The sequence below is a fragment of the Dasypus novemcinctus genome, chromosome 18 (genome assembly GCF_030445035.2).
Source record: "Dasypus novemcinctus isolate mDasNov1 chromosome 18, mDasNov1.1.hap2, whole genome shotgun sequence".
Lineage (NCBI taxonomy): Eukaryota > Metazoa > Chordata > Mammalia > Cingulata > Dasypodidae > Dasypus > Dasypus novemcinctus.
In genome coordinates, this window is record NC_080690.1 from 22,134,703 (window position 1) to 22,155,583 (window position 20,881).

Below are 20,881 nucleotides of genomic sequence, written 5' to 3' on the forward strand. Positions count from 1 at the left end.
AAACCACTCCCTCTCTTTGTGACAACACATCCTCTTGAGGAGCTGCCAAAGGACAGGCTGGGCATGAATGATAACATCATCTTTCACCTGGTGAACAAGTTCAACACTGCTGAAGAGCTAGACTGTTCACTTGGGCTGAGGCAAATGACTGCCCCCTTGCCAATGGCTGACCTAGGCCATTTGCAGGCCTGGTGGTCACCCACCTGCCCAAACAGGCACCCAGAACCAAAGGGATGAGGACAGTATGAGGGCTGCAGCCTTGAGCCAGGGAGGCTCCAGGACAGAGACTGCCTAGCTCTGGACACAAGTCTCAGGGCATCCTTCCATTCCCAGCTTGTGCAGCCACAAGAATACTCACATAGCAAGGTAACCACATCTTCCCAGGCACAGCCATGGGTTGGAGAGGGCACAGGCAGTCCGAGAATCTATGAAACCCCTTGACCCTTCCAGGCAAATATAAGCCCCAGGACTGAAGCAGGGGGTGGAAGTCTGTTCTATGTAAGGGCTACATCCTCTGTTCAGGCTCCACTCACTGTAGAATTTGGGAGTGCTCACTGCTTTTGCCCCTAGAGTTCCAGGACTGTGTCAAAGTCACAGGACAAATGAACTTGTCAAAAAATTCCTTTATAAAGAAATGGCCCTGGCAACACCATCAACCTCCCAGTGAGAAAAAAATGGTTTAGAAAAAACTTCCGTAAGGAGAGGTTCAGAGATTAAAGCATTCTGGGAAGTGATTTTGACTGATAACCAGGGGAGCAATCACTATAGAGACCATCTGTTTTAAACATGAACAGCTACAATGGGCCCTCCTGGTTGTGGATGCTCCTGCAACAACCCACTGGCATGAAATCCTCAGTGAAACAAATTCCATTATTATTGTGCATGCACACATATATATGTGGTGTGTGTGAGAAAGACAGCACATGCTGGAGCTCCCAATAGTATCCTGGATCCAGAAGATCCTTGCTATGACCACCACACCTCTGGAAGCTTTAGAAGGAGGTGATGTAGGGGCATGTATCCCAGCATCCTCTCTTCATATTGCAGCTGAGGAGACCCCAAAACTGCATCTATAAGAACTAAAAGGACAGGAACAACAAAGGCTACTGGTAGCTGTGGGCTCACACAAAGTGCTTTCTGCAGGAATGTGGCAGACCGTGAGAAATGTTTGTTTTGAGAAAGTGCTGCAACATACATATCTGATGTACTTCTGCATGACCTCCTCCAAGGGCCGTAGCCCCTCCTTGAGGAAGACAGATGGGTTCCACATGGCAGCTCGGGCTACCATCACTGAAGAGGCTGCCGTGGCTTGTCGAAAGTCCTCTATGTCCAGATACTCTTGGATGTGGTCATGAGATCCACCACTGAAAGCCAACAAGGGGGTCAGAGGTATCTCCATCAGCGTTTTCAGGAAAAAAAAGGAACTCCTAGATCTGCCACTCATTAACTGTGTGGCTTTGGGCAAGTCTCTTCTGCTCTGAGTTTTGGTACAGTGGGAATTATAATATATACTCCACTGTGAAGCTAGGAGGACTGAGAAAATGCATACAAAGTAGGCCAAACTATGACTGGCATGTAGTAAGTATTATGGAAATTTTATTTTCTTCCTCCCTTCTCCTAAACAATGGCTAAAACCAGCCCAATCTGAAGACATGGGTCTAAAACTGAGTACTGGGACCACAGGCAAACCCCCAAGCTAGGTGATCACCTATGTGGTCACTAAAGGCTACGTTAAAATCTTGCAGAGGGTAACAGACACATTGTGACCTGGAGAGGAAAGAAGGAGGCCCAGTTTGGTCCCTATTTCCCCTGCTGTACCTGGCTGCTCCAAGGGCCCCCTTGGACACCACTGTTCTCATTTGTTTTATCAGGAACCAGGTGAAGAAATAGAAACAGCCCTGAAACAGTCACGTGGGGTTGGGAGATGGGACTGGGGAGAGTGTCAGGGCTTCGGAGGTTCCCTGTTCCCACCCTCCCAATAGGTTCTGTGCTCAACTAAGGTGCAGGGCTGAGTTGGACTCCTAACTGGCCTACTCAGACCAGCTACCAAGGGGCAACTGGGTGCTGTTCACTACTAAGCCTTTGGTCTGGGCATCAGTACCTCACACTTGCCAGTCGGGGTTCCTGATCCTGTAGCTGCCTGATGAACCTGCCTGGGCTTCTGACTGTGACATGCCATCACCTCCCTGAGCCACAGCTGTCTGTGCTCTGGCCTGGGACTCCTCGCATTCCTTATGTGGCTCCCTATGCCTAGCACACCTAACACTGGGTATTACATCACCATCCCCTAGGCTTGCTTCAGTGGTCACCTTCTGGTTCTCCCTGCCAGCTGAACACTCCCACCCCCACCATCCATTGGAAAGTCCTGATCCCCTGCCTACTACACACCTACATCTGCCACTCACTAGATGCCAAAGGGCCTGACTTACATGACAGGTACTTTTCAGCACCATTCCCAATTTCATTTTTCATCCCACCCTTTTTCCTTTTCCCATAAGGTCATTGCTTTATGCTCTCTCATTTCATTTTCTGTATTCATGCTTGAATCTCTTTTGTAAGAGGTAGGGCATAAAAAAGTAAATGAAGAGGCTTGGCTTACTTGGCTATGACAGGAATGGAGAGGGTTTCAGCAATAGCTTTGATGGTCTCACAGTTGACAGGGTGCTGAGGTCGCTCATCCCGCTTCCTTGGAAATACAGAAGATAGGGCTCAGGGTTGAGTGCCAAAGGCCAAATCACAGCCCATACAGGGTCACCCTGGTCACGCCCACTATATTCTCTACTGGACCTCATGAAGGCCAAGTGGCCACTGAGGACAGAGCTGCAAGGGATGGCTCTCTGGGGAAAAACTTTGTAGTGAGGGGCAAGAGCAGCATAAATCCATGTTGAGAAGGCAAGTCCAGCTCTCAGAGGCGTGCAGGTGAGGCATGGCTGCAAGAGGCCTATGTGCGTGGCCTGGCTCCCAAGGTCACATTGCCTTTCCCTGGCTTCCCCTTGCCTTTGCCAGAGATGAGAATGCTGTTCCTACTGTCCTGGTCATGCCCTCCCCAAGGGACTGGGAACAGTTGCTGCTACTCAGACTGGCCACTCCCACACAGCTGCCAATGCCGGGACCAAGTTGCACAGCTGATCCGGGGGAAGGGCACCTGGTACAGGGTAAGCCACACACCCAGGGCGGCCAGAGCAGCCCACGGCTGTCATGACGAGCCACAGGGGCCACAGGACGCCGCAATCCTTTCCAAGGTCTTCCAAGGCCAGCTGCAAGAAGTTTTTGTGTATGAAAGAAAGATCCTTAGGGATATTGAGATGGGCCATGACCTAAGCTGTACTTAGGGAAAACCAGGAGAGGTAGTCAACCAGAGAGCTCTTATGCAGGTCTTGGTCTGAGAGTATTCCCTCTGCTATACTCCTCGACAAGGGGGTGAGGGGCCCCAGGGCCTCTCAGTCCAGTCTGTCCTTCCTCCCACACCCTTAACAGCCAGTTTTAGCCTATCCTCAACAGCTCTGAAGGCCAGAAAGTCCTTCCTCAGACTTGCCCAAATCTATTTTCCTACTGTTTCCAACTACTGATAAAAGTTATAGCTTCATTTATTAAGAGAATACAGGGAGCAGATGTGGCTCGAGCAGTTGAGTGCCTGTTTCCTACATGGGAGGTCCCGGGTTCGAGCCCTGGTGCCTCCTAAAAAACAAAAAAACAAACAAGCAAATGAAAAAACCAACTCAGGGGAGCCAATGTGGCTCAGCAATTGAGCACTGGCTTCCCACATACGAGGTCCTGGACTCAATACCTGGCCCCAGAAACTAAAAATAAAAGAGAGCTAGACTGCAATATACCAGGCACTGAGGTTTTATATTCACAATTTCATAAAATTCTCACAACAACCCTGTAAGGCAGAAATTATTGTCTTAATCTCCAGATGAGGAATGTGTATTTCAGAGAGGTTAAGTGATTTGCCTAAGGACACAGAGCTAATAAGGAGCAGAGCTAGGATCTGAATCCAGGCAGTCAGAGTCTGAAGCCTGCTACCTTGGGAGAGAGGCACAAATCTGCATATGGGTATGGTGCCTCACCCCCTATTCCTGGCTTCAACTCAAGGAGCTCTGCTTTTCTGTTTTATATGTTGGAATTCTGGGCTCCCTTTTCTGAAAATGCTGTAATAGACACAACTAGCCCCTGAAAGGGCATCCCCAGATGCAGGGAGCAAGTTTGACTGGGAAACTGAGGGTAGCCTTCAGCAACACTTCAGCTCTCAGCAGAGAGCACATTAGCTACAGATAATAAGGACTGTTTAAAGTGTCCATTGTGACAGCTAACAGTGCGGTAAGGACAGACAAAATAGGCCATGCCTTTAAAAGAACAGCAGTCTGCCTGAGGTCATTTGAGGGAAAAGCCATTGCTCAAAATAGTGGGGGGGGGGGTGAGATTCAGGGTCAGGGTTCTAATTCCACCACTTCCTGGGTGCATGATAATAATTTTGAGCAAATCATTCAATGGGTACCATTTATACATCCGGAGAAGAGCATTTCTCTTTCCACTTGGTCACTCTGGGTCTCAGAAGCTCGGTGCAGTGCCCGGTGCAGTGAATGAAGAAAAGTACAAGCCCATAGAGTTTGACTGCCCTCTCATCTCGTGGGATATCAAAGAGCTAGTCAGAGGCAGGCTGAAGATGGAGAAAGGGTATATTCTTCCCCTCAGGTCTGGTAAAGGATCACTGAGATGGCTGAGCACCATTCTCTTCCGACAAGGCGGCCACTCACCTCCCATGAACTGCAATGGCGGCAATGCCAGTCCTCTCGATCCGCTTCACAAGGCTCAGGGTTTCCTCCAGCTGAGGAATAGGACCATCAGGGTGGTTACAGAGGCTGCCAGGTCCTACAGTGGTCTCAGCTTCACACCCTCCCCTGAACCTAATTCATGTTCTCAAGAATCATCTGCACTCCCAAATCCAACATCACCAGAGAGAATGGACTTTCAAATGTAGCACACCATTCTTACCGATGGCAGGATGCGAATCTTGCAGGTCACAGGTCTGCGCGTCCCTTTAACGAGTGTACTAAGGATCTGCAGAGAGAACACAAGGGTATCTGACGCTTCTGGAACTAACAACCACAGCTGCTCATGCTAATTAACTCTGCTACAGGCTTGCACACCCCAGTGACATGGACAACATGTGTGTGTATACTCCACACATACACATAAGCTCAATGGGACGAGAAATCTGCCTTTGTTCTGTGCTAGAGCCCCAGCTAGTGAACCCCTTCTTGGCTCACCATGGTACACCTATATTTGTTGAATGAATGAATGAATGAATGACAGTGTATTGTGGATCTGTATGCATGCCTGTGTAGAACACAGTGATCCTTTGCCAAGCATCAGAATCACCTGGAAGGCTTAAGAAATATAGAATCTTGGGTTCCACCTCACATTTCATGAATGAGTCTCTAGGGGCTTAGGAATGTGTGTTTTCAAAAGGCTCTGCCCATCATACTCCCTGAAGATGATTCTGAGGCCTAGCCCTGGTTAAGAATGCCCTGCTGACAGCTTCCTTCCTGCCTAAAGAAGGCAATGAGTGCTCTCCCAGGATCTACCCAGTAAGGGAGTGAGCAGGAAGGCTTTACAGCTCCTGGGCCCTTTCCTCATGTGCCCCTCTCTTCACAGGAGTCAGAGAGGTGAAGCTGACAAAGGAAAAGACAACTTGTTAACATATTAAGAAGTACTTATTTGCACAGTCATTGCAAAAGAACTTCAAAGAAAATCCAGAAATCATACGGGAAAGGAACAGGGAGGCAGCAAGAACAGATCCCTGGGGAATCAGAGATGAAGAGAGGTGCAGAGGAGTTAGGGGAACTGTATGCCTGTGACCTGGCTATTTTCTTACCTCATCAAAAACTTTTCAGGCCAGACAAGCAGGAAGGAAGGTCACCCTAAAAGCTCCTTTCTAAGAACTGGATATTTGGTGAGCAAAGCAGAGGATACCCAAGCACCTGTTGCCAGTCTTGCTGCTAGGCAGGTGGAGGCAGCAGAGAGCCAGGTTGCCAGAGCCAGTGCGGAAGTTTCTCTCTGGGATAGGTTGAGGCTGGGCAGGACTACTCAATCTACTTCAGGAGACATCAAACCAAAAGGCTGGGCTGATGGTCATAGGCAAGATGGGGCTAGCTAGCCCAGGCACAGCTGAGTGGGGCTGGCAGCAAGAAACAATCCCTGAGAGCTGTCCCAGGAGGCACATTTGACTTGAAGTCCTTGGGTCATCCTGGCAGGCCTTAAAGAGGCAACTGCCTGTTAAGTTGGGGCCTGCCAAGTCTCTCAAGACATGCAATAAAAATCCTCATGCCAGTCCTATCTTTGTGACTGATGGCATCATCAATGGAAGGTTCCCTTGCAAGAGTTTAGAATCTTCTGATCTTTGGTGATTTAAGAAACAATCAGCTAGTCTGATCTAATTCTCTACTTTGCAGAACTTCCTTTTGGTGTATTTTATCCAAATAGCTCTAAGCATTCTTCAGTATTTCTGTTCATTTTATATGCATGTTCAGGACCAGGAAGGAAATTAGGAAACTGAAAGCCCTTGCTACTTGCAGAGTGGAAAAGGCAAGTAGAGTCTGTCTTCTGGCAAGGCTTCTAGTAGAAACTCTCCAGTTCTTCCAGATCCAAGTTACACCCCATACCAAATGCTTCTGTAGTGTGAAAGGACCTTACACAAGCCCATATCTGAGCAGAATAACAGCACATCTACCCAAAAGCAGGTTTGCCTCATCAGAGCCATCAGGTGAACTCAAGAAAAGCAGATGCTGGGGAGAGAGAGGTAGGAAGATGGAAGAGCACAGGCTTGGGAATCAGTGAGACCTGAATTCAAGTACTGGCTCTGCCAAGTGCAGTGCGGACAAATGGGATGCCCTGGAGAGGCATGGGGAATCTTGGCCAGGGGCGAGAGAAAAAAATTACTGCGTTAGAGTCTAAAACTGAGGTTCTTAATCCAGGGAAGGCACACCAGTTACCTGGAAGGCTTTTTCAAGACTGATACCTACTCCATGCCCCTATCCTCCCCAAGGACATACAGGATTCCCAACAGATGGCATCCTTATTTTGAACATTTTTCTGCAGGTTGTCCTGAGATGCTTCTACAGATGAAACCATGAACCTACAACACCAAGCCTGGAAGGAACCACAAAACTCTCAACCATGTCACCCAGCCTGCCAGCCAGCACAGCCTGAATCTGAATCTAATCCAGCCCACAATTCCAATGTCACATCTGGAGGAAGCCTGAACCCTCCCTGCCATGAGGCAAACCCCACCTACTGGCCCATCCTGGCCCATCCAACTATTCTACCAAACAGAGAACTACCTGAATGAACTGAGCTCCTGAGACGGGTTGTCTTTGGTGCCTCCTCTAAAGAGGGGTCTGGAGAGGACAGAGCCAAACTCTGAGAGGCCAGGAGATCCAAGGACAATGAAAATGCCTTTATGCACATGGTGCAAACCAAAGCATCCCTGCTGGGGCCCCTCCCCTAAATATGGCAATGACTTTGGCATCCACAATTGTCTACATATCCTCCATATTGCACAGAGGTATCTCACCAGAAGTGCCCAAGTCCAGGTGATAACAGACCTGTGGCCAGACACAAACTATACACAAGAATGCCACCCAGCAGGGGACTGATGCTGGGTTAAGAATCACAAGACTGTGGCTCTTATACCTTGCTCTACCTGCCACTTATTTGCTACATGATTTTGAGCAAATTATTTTTCTCTTTCTGTGCTTTAGTTTTATTACTCTTAATCAAATGGAGATAGCAATGCCTGCCCTGTCTACTCCAAGGGGCTTCTGGAACAAATGGAACAAATATCAGAATATACTTTGAAAAACAAAATACCCTACAAATGGTAAGGGTACATTCTATGCATATTGTAGGTACATTATCTGTAGCTGCAAGTGGGAAAAATGAGGAGGGTCCTAGCCAACAAACAAGCTGGCCTTCCTAAATCCAAGAGATAGCTGGACTGGAGGAACAAACAGCGCTGGCTGTTGATGCAGCTGCCAGAACAAATGATGGCTGCTCTAACTGGTGATGCCTTAGTCCCAAGTCTCCCTAGGGGGAGAAATGATAATAAAGCCCAGACCAAACAGGAGGTTAGAGAATAAAAAGGAAAACAAAGGAGCTAAAGGAACAACAAGAAGAGAGCTGGTGGACTGGGAAAGCAAAGCAAAAGGTGCATATGCTATGGTAAAAAATATCACCTCCACACGCCCCAGCAGCTCACAACACTGGGTGGTGCACACCGACTTCTCCCCAGGGCCTCATTAGCGTAGCCTGCAGAATCTCCAAGGAAAGGGTATAGAGGGAGGCTAACTTCAGCTGGCCTCATCTGACCCTGCGCATCCTTCTCTCAAAGGGCTGGTGGTAGACTCCACCAGTGTGCAGCAGATGCACTGTTGCTTCCATCAAGTCTCCTAAGAGAGGCCAACCACATCCACACATATATATAGCCACTAAGCCTGTCCTCAAAGCACAGGTAGTCTAACCTCTGTTCTCATGATCATCCTAGAAGAGATAGGGGCAAAACAGAGGCACCTCAAAAGAGTCCTCAGCTTCCCATCCCATCACCCATACCCACCAACTCCAGCTTTCAGCTGATGCATCCCTAGCCCTGGACTTGTAAGGAACTCCAAGGCTACTAGAGGCAGGCTCAGGGGTTTCCAAACCTGGCTGTGTGTCAAAGACACTGGGAAGCTTTTTTAAAAATGCAGGCCTCAGGTAGTAAGGACTGGTTCTGTAAATCTGCGTAGTAGGAGGAAGGCATTCCCAGGTACCTCTAGTTCATAGCCCTTCTTTTTGCCTATGCAAAAAGAGGTCATGGGCAAAAAGGACTCACCTTCTCAATCTTGTCAGGGTCTGATAGCAGAGCAGCTCCCATTCCTCCCTAAGGAAAAGTACAGAGGGCTTTCATACAGCTGGAGGAAAATGGCCCCACCCCAAGTCATCCCCGCACTCCCCTCAGAGGGACCAAGTCTGCTAGCAACTAGCACTGCTCCTTAGCAAGTAGGAAGGCAGTAGCCTCTGTGCCCACAATATCAGGAATCAGAGTTTGATGAATTCTAAAAGTCACCACTCTGATCCCTCCTTGGCAGAACCCACAGATCTATCTAGAAATCGGGTCTACAAAAATTATTTTTCAGTTCTGCTCACTCCCTACCCATGGTTTCAGTGTCTTAGCAAGCTAAACCCTATCATCTCCCAAGCCCTTAAAAAGAAAAACAATGAATTACTCTCCCTTTGAAATGAGATCAAATGCACCTTCAATTCACTAGCTGGTACCACCACCACTCAGCAAAACCACTCAGAGATATACAACCTGCAGACCTTGTCTAGGCCTTTCTCCTCTGCCAGCAACACTGCCCCAGTCCTGAGAGCCAGCCTAATGCCAAACCCTGACGTTAACTGTGGTTGTCTTAATTTTTCCATGGTAACATGTAGACAACACAAAATTTCCCATTTTAATGACTTTCAAACACACAACTTTCAAACACAATTCAGTGGCATTACACTCACAACATTGTGCTATCATCACCACTATCCATCATCCCAAACAGAAACTCTGCTCCCACTAGGCATTAACTCCCCACTCCCTTTCCCATTGCCTCTGGTAATCTACTTTCTATCCCTATGAATTTACATATTCAAGTTTATTTCATGTAAGTGAAATCATACTAGATATGTCCCTTTTTGTCTGGCTTATTTCACTCAACATGACATCTTCAAGGTTCATCCATGTTTTAGCATGTATCAGAACTTCATTCTTTTTTTATGGCTGAAAAATATTCCATTGTCTATATATGCCATATTTTATTTATTCATTCATCTGCTGATAGTCTTTAGGTTGCATCCATCTTTTGGTTATTATGAATAATGCTTCTATGAACACTGTATACAGATATCTGTCCTATTCTCTGCTTTCAATTCTTTTGGGTGAATTTCAGTAAGTGGGATTGCTGAGTTATATGGTAATTCTATATTTAACTTTTTAAGGAACTGACAAACTTTTCCACAAAGAATAACTGCACCATTTCACACCCAAAAGTGCTTGTCTTTTCATGGTGGGATTACTGGTAATTTTCCTGTACGCTTCAAATTTTCCAAATGGCATGTCTATTTTAATAATCAGGGGGAAATCTTTTAAAAATTACTTTTCGGGTGGCGGACTTGGCCCAGTGGTTAGGGCGTCTACCACATGGGAGGTCCGCGGTTCAAACCCCGGGCCTCCTTGACCAGTGTGGAGCTGGCCCATGTGCAGTGCTGATGCGCGCAAGGAGTGCCGCGCCACGCAGGGGTGTCTCCCACGTAGGGGAACCCCACGTGCAAGGAGTGCACCCCCTAAGGAGAGCTGCCCAGCGTGAAAGAAAGTGCAGCCTGCCCAGGAATGGCGCCACACACACACGGAGAACTGACACAACAAGATGACACAACAGAAAGAAACACAGATTTCCATGCAGCTGACAACAACAGAAGCAGACAAAGAAGATGCAGCAAATAGACACAGAGAACAGACAATTGGGGGGAAGAGGAGAGAAAAAAAGAAATAACTAAATCTTTTTTTTTTAAAAATTACTTTTCGGAGTGGATGTGACTCTCAAGTGATTGAGTGCCTGCTTCCCACACTGTAGGTTCCAGGTTCAATCCCCAGTACCTCCTTAAAACAAAAACAAACAACAAGCAAAAATAAACAAAAAAACAACTCAGGGGAGCTGATGTGGTTCAGTAATTGAGCACCAGCTTTCCAAATACCAGGTCCCAGGTTCAATTCCCAGCCACAGTACCTCAGGAAAAAAAAATTATTTTTAAGATCTTCTCTGAATCAATTAAGAGTGAGATAAAGAGAAGAAAAACAAATCCAATAAATATATGTGTCAGCATATCGATGCATATATAATGAATTCTCACAGGATATGCTCAGAAGGTTTAAGTTTGGATATTACAATTTAATTTCATCTTTAAGAATGACAGATTAGAATCAGAGAGAACATTAAACCATCACAGACTCAGCCAGGCTCAACCTGCATTTTTTAGGAGAAAAGGTAGAGCAGAGAATTTGTCAACCCTAATCTATCTTTTGGCCACAAGGACGAACCTTGGAAGCCTTAAGGAAGTCTGGCCACTCACCCCAGCTCCGGTTTTCCTTCACCTCACATGCGATCCAGCCCTCCTTTGAAATCATAGGATCTAAAATTCAGTCTTACTGCCCCTTCCACAACAATGGCTTTCTCAATTATCATTTCCTTCTTCTTTCCTTCTTTCCCTCCTTCCTTCCTTCCCTTTCTTCCCTTCCTTCCTCCCTCCTCTTACTTGCTTTTTAAAATAAATAATGGTTGCCATCTGTTCTGACAGTTGTGTGACAGACTGGTGCTAGTGCCAGGCCAGTTGCTAACTATCACCCTGCAGTAGGAATTTATAACCTATGCATAACCAAATACAAATGCAAAACCAGAAGAAAAAAAAAAAGGTCTCACCTCCTATCTCGGTCCCATCTGTCCAGTTAGCTCCTTCCCGAGGAAACCACCATTACTAGCTTATTGTATATCTTTCAAAATACATTCTATAAATAAAAAGTAAATACCTATTCCTTACCCCAGTTATATAAAGGACAGTACACCATATCCAACTCTGCTCTTTGCTTTTTTAAGATTTTTCATTTTTCTCCCCTCCCACAGAGAGTTGTCTGTTCTCTGTGTCCATTTGCTGTGTGTTCTTCTGTGTCCGCTTGTATTTTTGTCAGCAGCACCTGGAATCTGTGTCTTATTTTGTTGTGTCATCTTGCTGTGTCAGCTCTCCATGTGTGTGGCGCCATTCCTTGGCAGGCTGCACTTTTTTCACACTGGGTGGCTCTCCTTACGGGGCGCACTACTCGCGCATGGGGCTCCCCTATACGGGGGACACCCATGCATGGCACAGCGACACTTCTTGCGTACATCAGCACTGCATGTGGGCCAGCTCATCACATGGGTCAGGAAGCCCTGGGTTTGAACTTTGGACCTCCCATGTGGTAGGTGGACACCCTATCCATTGGGCCAAATCCACTTTCCCTCTTCACTTTTTTTTTTTAAAGATTTATTTTTTATTTATTTCTCTCCCCACCCTGCCCCAGTTGTCTGTTCTCTGTGTCCATTTGCTGCGTGTTCTTCTTTTTGTCCACTTCTGTTATTGTCAGCGGCACAGGAATCTATGTTTCTTTTTGTTGCGTCATCTTGCTGTGTCAGCTCTCCATGTGTGCGGCGCCATTCCTGGGCAGGTTGAACTTTCTTTCACGCTGGGCGGCTCTCCTTATGGGGCACACTCCTTGCGCTTAGGGCTCCCCTACACGGGGGTGCACCCCTGTGTGGCACGGCACTCCTTGCGCACATAAGCACTGCGCATGGGCCAGCTCCACATGGGTCAAGGTGGCCCGGGGTTTGAACCGCAGACCTCCCATTTGGTAGACAGATGCCCTATCCCCTGGGCCGAGTCCACTTCCCCCCTTTGCTTTTTTTACTGCACAATGTATCAGGAAGATCATTCCTACTAATTTCAGCTCTGCTCCTTATGTAACTCAGGAACATAAAAGAGAATTGGTTGGAAGAGAGCAAAATAGAGCCTGAAGTTTTCAACTCCTCATAGAAAAATTTAAACTTTCATAGTTTCTTGAGGTAGCTGTCTGCCTTCTGATTTTCAAGCACCCAAAGGGTCTTTTCCCTCATTTCATGGCCTCATGGCCCAAAGCAAAGGTCCCTAAGTTGGGTAACACATGTGGGTAAAGTGGCTGACTCTGGGCAGTGGGCCAGGTGGACATCTGCTGTGTTTCTAAAGCAAGTTCCTGATCACATGCCTCCTCTGCTCAAAAAAGGCCGGAGATACCTGAAGTCCAGTTCAGTTGATCTGATTCCAGCAGAGGTTTTCAATCCTATGCTCCTCTGCTTCCTTTGCACCTCCCACTCCCCCAACTTTCTTGTCAAATCTACTCACAATTCTTTGCCTCAATCTCATAGTGACCTCTAGGCCTCTGCTGATGCCATCCCCTCTGCTTCTATGGTCCCAAATCTCTGAGGACTACATCTCTCTATGAGATAATGAATTTTAGAGCTTCCTTTCCTTTCCTTTCTCTGGGCTACCACAGCCCTCTGGTCTAATCTCTTCTGATATGACAATGGGGACACATGCATTGCATCTTTTCTCTTTTTATTTTTTAATGTACATCCTAGTTTCATTCATGAAAAGACCAAACCTTGTTCAGACTTTTTTTCAACATTTACACCATTTTTTTCCTTCCCCTCCTCATCCCCCTGCCCTGCTGTTTTTGCTATCTGTGTCTATTCACTGTGTGATCTTCTGTATCTATTTCTCTTTTCTTTTTTGTCTTCTCATCTTTCTCCTCTAGGATTTACCAGGATTCGATCCTGGGGACCTCTGATATGGCGAGAGGTTCCCTCTCAACTGCACCACCTCAGTCACTGTTCTCTGCTGCACTTCACTTTGACTCTCCCCTTCATCTCTTTTTGCATCATCATCTTGCTGTGCGACTCATTTGCACAGGCACTGGCTCACAGCACGGGCACTCGGCTTGCTGCACAGGCATTCGGCTCACCACATGGGGACTGGCTCACCACACAGGCACACACATGGACACTCAGCTTGCCACACAGGCACTTGTACAGGCACTCGGCTTACTGTGTGGGCACTGGCTTACCACATGGGCACTCACGTGGGCACTCGGCTCACCGTGTGAGCACTTGGCTCGCCACGTGGGCACTTGAGTGGGCACTTGGCTTGCTGCATGGGTACCCACATGGGCACTTGGTTCACTGTGCAGGCACTCAGCTCACCACATGTGCACTTGGTTCACCATGCAGGGCACTTACCTCACCACATGGGCACTTGGCTCACCATGCAGCGCACTCAGCTGACTATGCAGGCACTGGCTTGCTGTGCAGGAACACTTTCTCTTCTTTTTCACCAGGAGGCCCCAGGGATTGAAGCCAGGTCCTCCCATATGGCAGGCGGAGGCCTTATCACTTGAGCCACATCTGCTTCCCTACACCATTTGTTTTATTATTTGTGCTCCAGTAGATTCACTCTGTATATGTGTGTGCATGTGTGCATATGTTTATATATAAGTTTGTAGGCTAAATTACACACATCATAGCCTTTTACCTTTGAATACTTCAACGTGTATTTTCTCTAAGAATAGGGATATTCTCTTACATAACTGCAGAAGATTTATCAACTTCATAAATTTACATTGATAACAGTACTTTTATCCAATCTACCATGGTCTTTATTCCAATTTTGCCTGTTGATCTAATAACGTCCTTTAGAGCATTTTCCCCATCTAGGACAGGATCCAGTCCAGAGTCAGGTACTGTACTTAGTTATCATGTCTCATTTAGCCTCCTTTACTCTATACCCTATGAGAAATATAAAGAAATCAGTTTACCTTAGTGGAATACTCTTTTGGACAGCCCATGTTGACATCAATACCAGCTACATCATTTTCCCTGGAAAAAATATGAAGGAGGAAAGGTAACAAATATTCAACTTGAGGGAAGAAGGTAAAATCAAAGGCAAGGGTCTGTGTCTACGAGTCTCTTATCATGTCTGTGGCCTTATAAGACACACAAACCCCCAATGACAGAAGCTGGAGAGCTGAATTTAAAAAAAAAAAAAACAACTTTCCCTAAAATGTGCAACTGCCTCATCTGAGCAGAGCTCAAGAATTTCAGAGTTGTATCAGCTAACTCTAAAACCAAATGACAGGGGAAGTGAACTCGAACCCAGAGTTTCAGCTGAGTGGGTTAGTAAAAGCCATTTGTGAATGTGGAAAAGAGATATGAACACGAGAGCCCTTTCCCAAGGCATTGCTTCTGGCTAGCATTACAGTCTCTATATTCAGAGCTGGACAGTTGGCCTACTCCCAACAATTCTCAGATGTATAAAGCACCTGTCCCACAGTCGATGGTAGGTACACAGTTAACAGGCTGTGATCAGCAACAATTACTGAGTTCTTTCTTGTGTGTACTGTAGTTGATAGCAATAGCTACACTTAGTAAGCATTTACAATGTGCCACACACTACAAAGACATTTAAATGTATTATCTCATTTACTATTCCCCATAATGCCAGAAGTAGGTATTATTATTGGTCTGATTTTATAGATGAGGAAACCAAGCTGCCAGCGAGGGTAAGTAACTTGTCCAAGGTCACACAGCTTGCAAGTAACAAAGCCAGAATTCCAGCCAAGATCTAACTCCAAAGTCATCTCCTTAGCCACTACACTATCCTGCCTTGATTTAGGAAGGAATAAGTCTTACCTATACTTCATGAGATTTCAAACCTCAAGACTCATAGTCATAAGAATCATGAGTCATGGAAAAGCACCCTCAAGACTAAACACTAAAAAGCAGGCCCCCACAGAAAGGTTCCAGGTACACAAGAGTCCTGTGCAAGTCCTCAGATCTCACGAACAGAGGAAGAAGTCAGACACTCTTATTTTGGAGACAGAAGGTGATGAACTGGGAAGCAGGAAGGTGAGTCACCTGCAAGGTCACCTCCAAGGTCATCACAGGAAAGGCAAAGGCAGTCTCAAAGAGGGCAGAACTTACACCAGTCTGGCCACAGCAAGGGCTCGCTCTGCATCTGAAGTCCCCTGGGAACACAAGAGGCTGCATCAACCACCACCCTGATACAGGTACACATGCACAGACAAACACTCACCCATGCAAGCCACACACAGACACACAAGAGTCAGCAAATGGAGATCAGCCAGCATTCTCTTAAACGGCCAGCCCATTGTACTAGTGTACCATTAGAGGAAAAAAGGTAGACCTTGGCAGCTTAGAAAACATCATCAATGCTACTATTACTTACTGAATTTTCCTCCATAATTTTATTTTGATATTTTTAAACATACAAAAAAGTTGAAAGAATTCATATACCTACGACATAGATTCTACAACATTTTGTTATATTTGCTTTATTACATGTCTACCCATTGTTACCAAATTTTTAAAATCCTACACATCATTCAGGAGCTACTTCTGAAAAATACCAAGAAATGCCCAAGTAGAGAATCAGGCAAAGGATAAAGAGAAAAGGGCAAAGGAGTCATCACAACGCTAATAACATAAATCCTAACATCTCTTGGGGAAATATAATTTCAATCTACAGGAAACATACCCACTATACAGAAGCAAAGACCATGATCTGAATAATAACCAATGCCAGGGATTAAAAAAATGAAACATAAATAGTGCCAAAAAGATACTCCTATAAATAGGTAAATTAAATTTCAGACTGGAGGCATGTAGTAGACTGCTATAGCTTAATTCCCATAAACTATCTCCAACAGTGTAATCACTCCACAGCAGGCCTTTGAAAAACACTAAAGCAGAGTCTTGAGGAAGATGCTGCTGTGCCATGCAGCCCAGGCATTAAATGCTGGACCAGAGCAGGGCACTGAGTTAGGAAACCCCAGGGTGAGTGCACTAGGGAAGGCACTCAATGCGGGGATCTCTTACCATCTGGAACACGACATTGCTCTGTTCTCTTTCACAGGTACGGAAGACAACTCGGTCATCAGGGGCGACAAAGTCCACGGTGCTGAGCACCTCTACAAGAAAATACAAACACGCAGGCCCCCCAATTATGAAGCAAGTCCAACCTAGCCTAATTCCTGAAAGAAAACATGGCCAAAGTATCACCTTGATAGGGAGAAAAGGATCCTAGAGGTACTTCATTCTCAGAGAAATTTGTATGCACATCTGAGGCACAGATGATGGTCTATTTCCTGTCATGGGTAATGCTGATAGGGTTGTTCTGCATGATTATTACATTTTGCAATTTTTTTTAGTGTTGGAAAAAAGTGTGCATACAGTGAATCTTGTCTATGTCACAAATTTTGTCCCAATTTTCCTTGAGGATGTCATTCCGAAGCTCAGGAAAGGTACCACTTCTTAATCACTTACACATGCCAGGTATCGTAAGCACACATTCACTATATTATCTCACTTGCTCTTTGTAAAGATGCACTACATTAGATATTACTATTATCAGCACTCAAAGATGTATACTACATGAAAGTGATATATAGACGTGGCAGACGAAGAACAGGCCTACCTCAGGAGCCATTTTGAGAATTAAATGGGATCTTTAATGCACATAAATTAGAGATTAAAAATGATGGGGAGGGAGACGGATGTGGCTTGAGTAATGGAGCTTCTGTCTACCATATAGGAGGACCAGGGTTCAATCCCTGGGGCCTCCTGATGAAAAAAAAGAAGGGAAAGCATGCCTGCAGGGTGAGGCAGTGCCCATGCAAGTGAGTCATGCAGTAAGATAATGACGCATCAAAGGGGGAGATAAGGGGAGAGTCAGGGTGAAGTGCGGTGGCGACCAGGAAGTGAGGTGGTGCAATTGATAGGGAACCTCTCAGCCACATCAGGGGTCTCTAGGATCAAATCCTGGTGAATCCTAGAGGAGAGAAAATGAGAAGAGAAGACAACACAGACAGCAAGGGTAGTGGGGTGGGAGGAGGGGAAGGGAGAAAAATAAAAAAATAAATAAATCTTAAAAAAAAAAAAATGGTGGAGAAAAGGCAATGTTGGGAGAGGTAACAGAAGTGATCCTCCCACAGCAGAGAGGGCTTGTAGCTGGCAGTAAGGAGTCCAAGGGACACAAATGTATATAAATTATTAAAATAATATATATAAATGTATTTAAAACAATGCCACAACTCTAATCAAGCAGAATAAGCCTCATCAATAAAGTATAAGCAATTCATCACTGCCACTTCCATTTGCACAGAGCTTAAGATGTACAAAGAACTTCCATGTACTTTACATATACTTCACCTTATCTGACTCTCACTCCTACCCCATGAGTTAAGTAAAGCAAGGATTATGATTTTCATTCACAGATAAAGAAACTGAAGCAGAGAGGGGTCCCTTTTGGGACTTGCCCAAAGTCACATGACTAGAAAGAAGCAGAGCCACAGTCTGTAGCCAGCCTGACTCCAAGGCTCCTAGGATCTCTCCTATCCTGTAAGCCTGAGGATGGAAGCCATTCTAAGCCTGCTGCCCATCTGGCTTTTTGTCATGATACGTAGAGTGCACTGACTGCTCTCAAGGAAGCACATGATCGACAAAACCACATGATGCAGTCAGGGAAGAGCCCTAACAGGACACTGTCACTCCTGGGCACAGGCAGTGGGCATGTAGCTTGGGCCCAGCCAGCCCCACCATACTCCTTAGGCCAGAGCTGCACTCACCATTGACAACTCTCTTGCACTGAAGCATCTTGAGGTCAATCAGCTCCTGGGGAGGAATCACAGGGCTTGTGTCAGTACTGAGGATATAGAACCCTAGTACAGGGCAGAGAACCTTCATGATGCTGCTGATAGGGACCTCTTGGCTTGTCATCCTATTACTAACAACAATTCACAGCTCTGGGGACATGTAGCGCATCCTCCTCACCCAAGCATGGTGAGGCAAGGCCTATGTGAACTACCCTCAGTCAGCCACTCTTCCCAAAGATAGCGATGTTTAGGGCCCAGAAACAGAGAGCCACTCAGGTAGCCAGCAAATGAATGCCTGGACACTTTCCTCACCTACAAGTCTCAGCTCAAGCCTACCCCCTCAAAGAGCCTCCCACCTCATCCCAAAACAAAGGACAGGCAGTGAAGGGTTCCCAAGAAATGCCCAAGGACAAAACTGGGACCACTGAATAGGAGCAGAGGGAAAGATAAGAGAGCAGCACAGGGAAGAAATAGTTAAAACTCCTATCCCATATGGATCACACTGTGGGGAAATGAAAGATCCCCTACTCTGGAGGGAGCCAAATAGACTTAGGAAAGAAAGGAGAAGGGGATTTCTTCAAAATCAATATGATGAAAATGGAGGGAAAGCTCATGGCCTGAAGGACTGAAATTCTGTAACTCCTGGTGGGAGACAAGACCGTCTTGTTTTGGTCCATGATTGTTTCAGCAGACATGGGAGACAAATCAGAAGAGCCAGGAACTGTGACACTGCCCAGAAGCTCATGCCCAGGAATTCTGTGGGTTCAGAAGGAGACAGGAAGAACCTCTCAACCATGATGCTCATTCCCATACTGACTCCCTATGAGTGAGCCTCAGCAAGCCACAACCCCAACCACATGGGCAGGGTGGCCCACATTCGCTCTCATGGGGACATCTAGGGCTATGGTAGCCAAGGGGCCCCCATGACATCCATGGGGCTCCCCGTCAGTATTTTAAGGTAGGCTACAGGATGACCTATTGTTCTTATGTCCTCTGGGCAGTCCTGGTAAACTCCCATCAATAGAGCAGACCCTGGTGGAAAATTAGGAGTATCATCCCTCTACTTTTGTTAGACTGGCTCATCCTTTCATCACCTCCAGGTGCTGAAGACTTTGAAAGACTTTTAAGACAGTACCTGCATGTTTGCTATATTCCTAGGCCCTACCCTAGGTCCTGTGAGGCAGGTGGGATGATTTACTACCTGATCCCATAGATGGGCCATCTGGGAACCAGACAAGATCATCCAGGCAGCTGGTACACATATTCCAATGCTGGCCAGGTCACTTCTCCACCAGGGGGCAACAGACACCACACTGTGTAATGCCTGGACTTTAGACCCAGTCCCTGCCATCTACCCAAAGCAAGCAAGAGCCTGCCTGCCTGACTGCCTGGCCCAATTCTGCTCTCCACAGAGGTTAGGCATGGGTAGAGGGACTACGGTCACCTTGGTCAGAGGCCCCTTTGTTTGTAAGCCACATTGACTCTTTCAGAGTAAGAGCGCATCAAACAAAGCCAAAGGGTTTTAATTAGTATTTCCTCTGCTCAAAACCCAAACAGGGTCCTGAAGGGAAAGAATAGCTCGGGTGGTCATGTTCCCTAGGAAAACTAAGCTGTGCCCAATTAGAAGAGCCATATTCTGAATCATCACATAAACCCTGGGTCCTAACTCCCAAAGTACTTAAAAACATCCCTAAGAATTCCCAAAGTGGCTGGTGGGAGGTCCAGAGCCTGGCAGGTCAACTGTTTCCTGAGGCAGTCCTGTTTCAATGCCCAGCTTCTGTGGCTCATCAGCTGATTCATTCCCCCAGGGCTGAAAATACAGAGTGGTCATCTGGAGCAGATACTGGGCTGCAGGGGAATCACTCACTGCCATGTGATGTTTCATCCCATATGTGTCCCAGGGAATACCTAACTTTCTGGGGTCCCAGAAAAATATAAAGGCCAAGTGGGGTCAATTTTATCAGCCACCAGAATCTTTCCCCAGAATAGGTTTAAGCCCTCATGAGCTGATGGTTCTAAAGGCCTGGTAGGGGTTGAAATGAATCTGAAAATGATGGGGTAGCACTCATTGGGCCACCTCTTACTGTTATTACAGGTACAAGGCCGGGGGACGAGGGGACATGGTGAGCCATGAGAATAGGCAAATAATCGATGGTGACAGTATACAAAGCACAGGTGGAGAGGAGAGGGACACCATTTACCCTAAGCCTGGAGGTAATCATGAGAAAGGTGCCGCTGGACAGAAATGGAGAGATGCATTTGGAGTGGGGTAGCAGGGAAGAGGCAGGGGACTTCATCCTCGAGTCTTAGTCATCCACAGGACCCTGTTGGTAAATATGGAATAAACGGATGAAGGCCTAGCATATCTCTCCCAGGTATTGTTCTGTGTGTGTGTGTGTGTGTGTGTGTGTGTGTGTGTGTGTGTGTGAACGAGAGAGAGAGGGAGAGCGAGAGAGAAAAAGAGAGAGACAGAGAGAGAGACAGAGAGAGAGGAGGGGGCGGAGGAAGAGGTAACCACAGGAAAGATAAATATCCACAGACTAAGCTCTCTGAGATTTGACCTTT

The 20,881-nt window shown here is 46.4% G+C and overlaps 1 protein-coding gene across 5 annotated transcripts in view; it reads right to left on the reverse strand.

Moving 5' to 3' along the window:
* DUS2 (dihydrouridine synthase 2) overlaps positions 1 to 20,881 on the reverse strand; it is a 38,164-nt gene that overhangs the window by 5,327 nt on the left and 11,956 nt on the right. For 3 of the 5 annotated variants that reach the window (XM_058279819.2, XM_058279818.2, XM_058279820.2), the window contains exons 3-11: positions 18,290 to 18,335; positions 16,542 to 16,633; positions 15,627 to 15,670; positions 14,462 to 14,522; positions 8,873 to 8,920; positions 4,996 to 5,061; positions 4,758 to 4,828; positions 2,600 to 2,686; positions 1,196 to 1,364 (exon numbers count right to left, since the gene is read on the reverse strand). In XM_058279819.2, the coding sequence (XP_058135802.1) occupies positions 1,196 to 1,364; positions 2,600 to 2,686; positions 4,758 to 4,828; positions 4,996 to 5,061; positions 8,873 to 8,920; positions 14,462 to 14,522; positions 15,627 to 15,670; positions 16,542 to 16,633; positions 18,290 to 18,335 (684 nt within the window). The remainder of the gene's footprint in view (positions 1 to 1,195; positions 1,365 to 2,599; positions 2,687 to 4,757; positions 4,829 to 4,995; positions 5,062 to 8,872; positions 8,921 to 14,461; positions 14,523 to 15,626; positions 15,671 to 16,541; positions 16,634 to 18,289; positions 18,336 to 20,881) is intronic. The other 2 variants (XM_058279822.2, XM_058279823.2) reach the window with 1 other exon arrangement.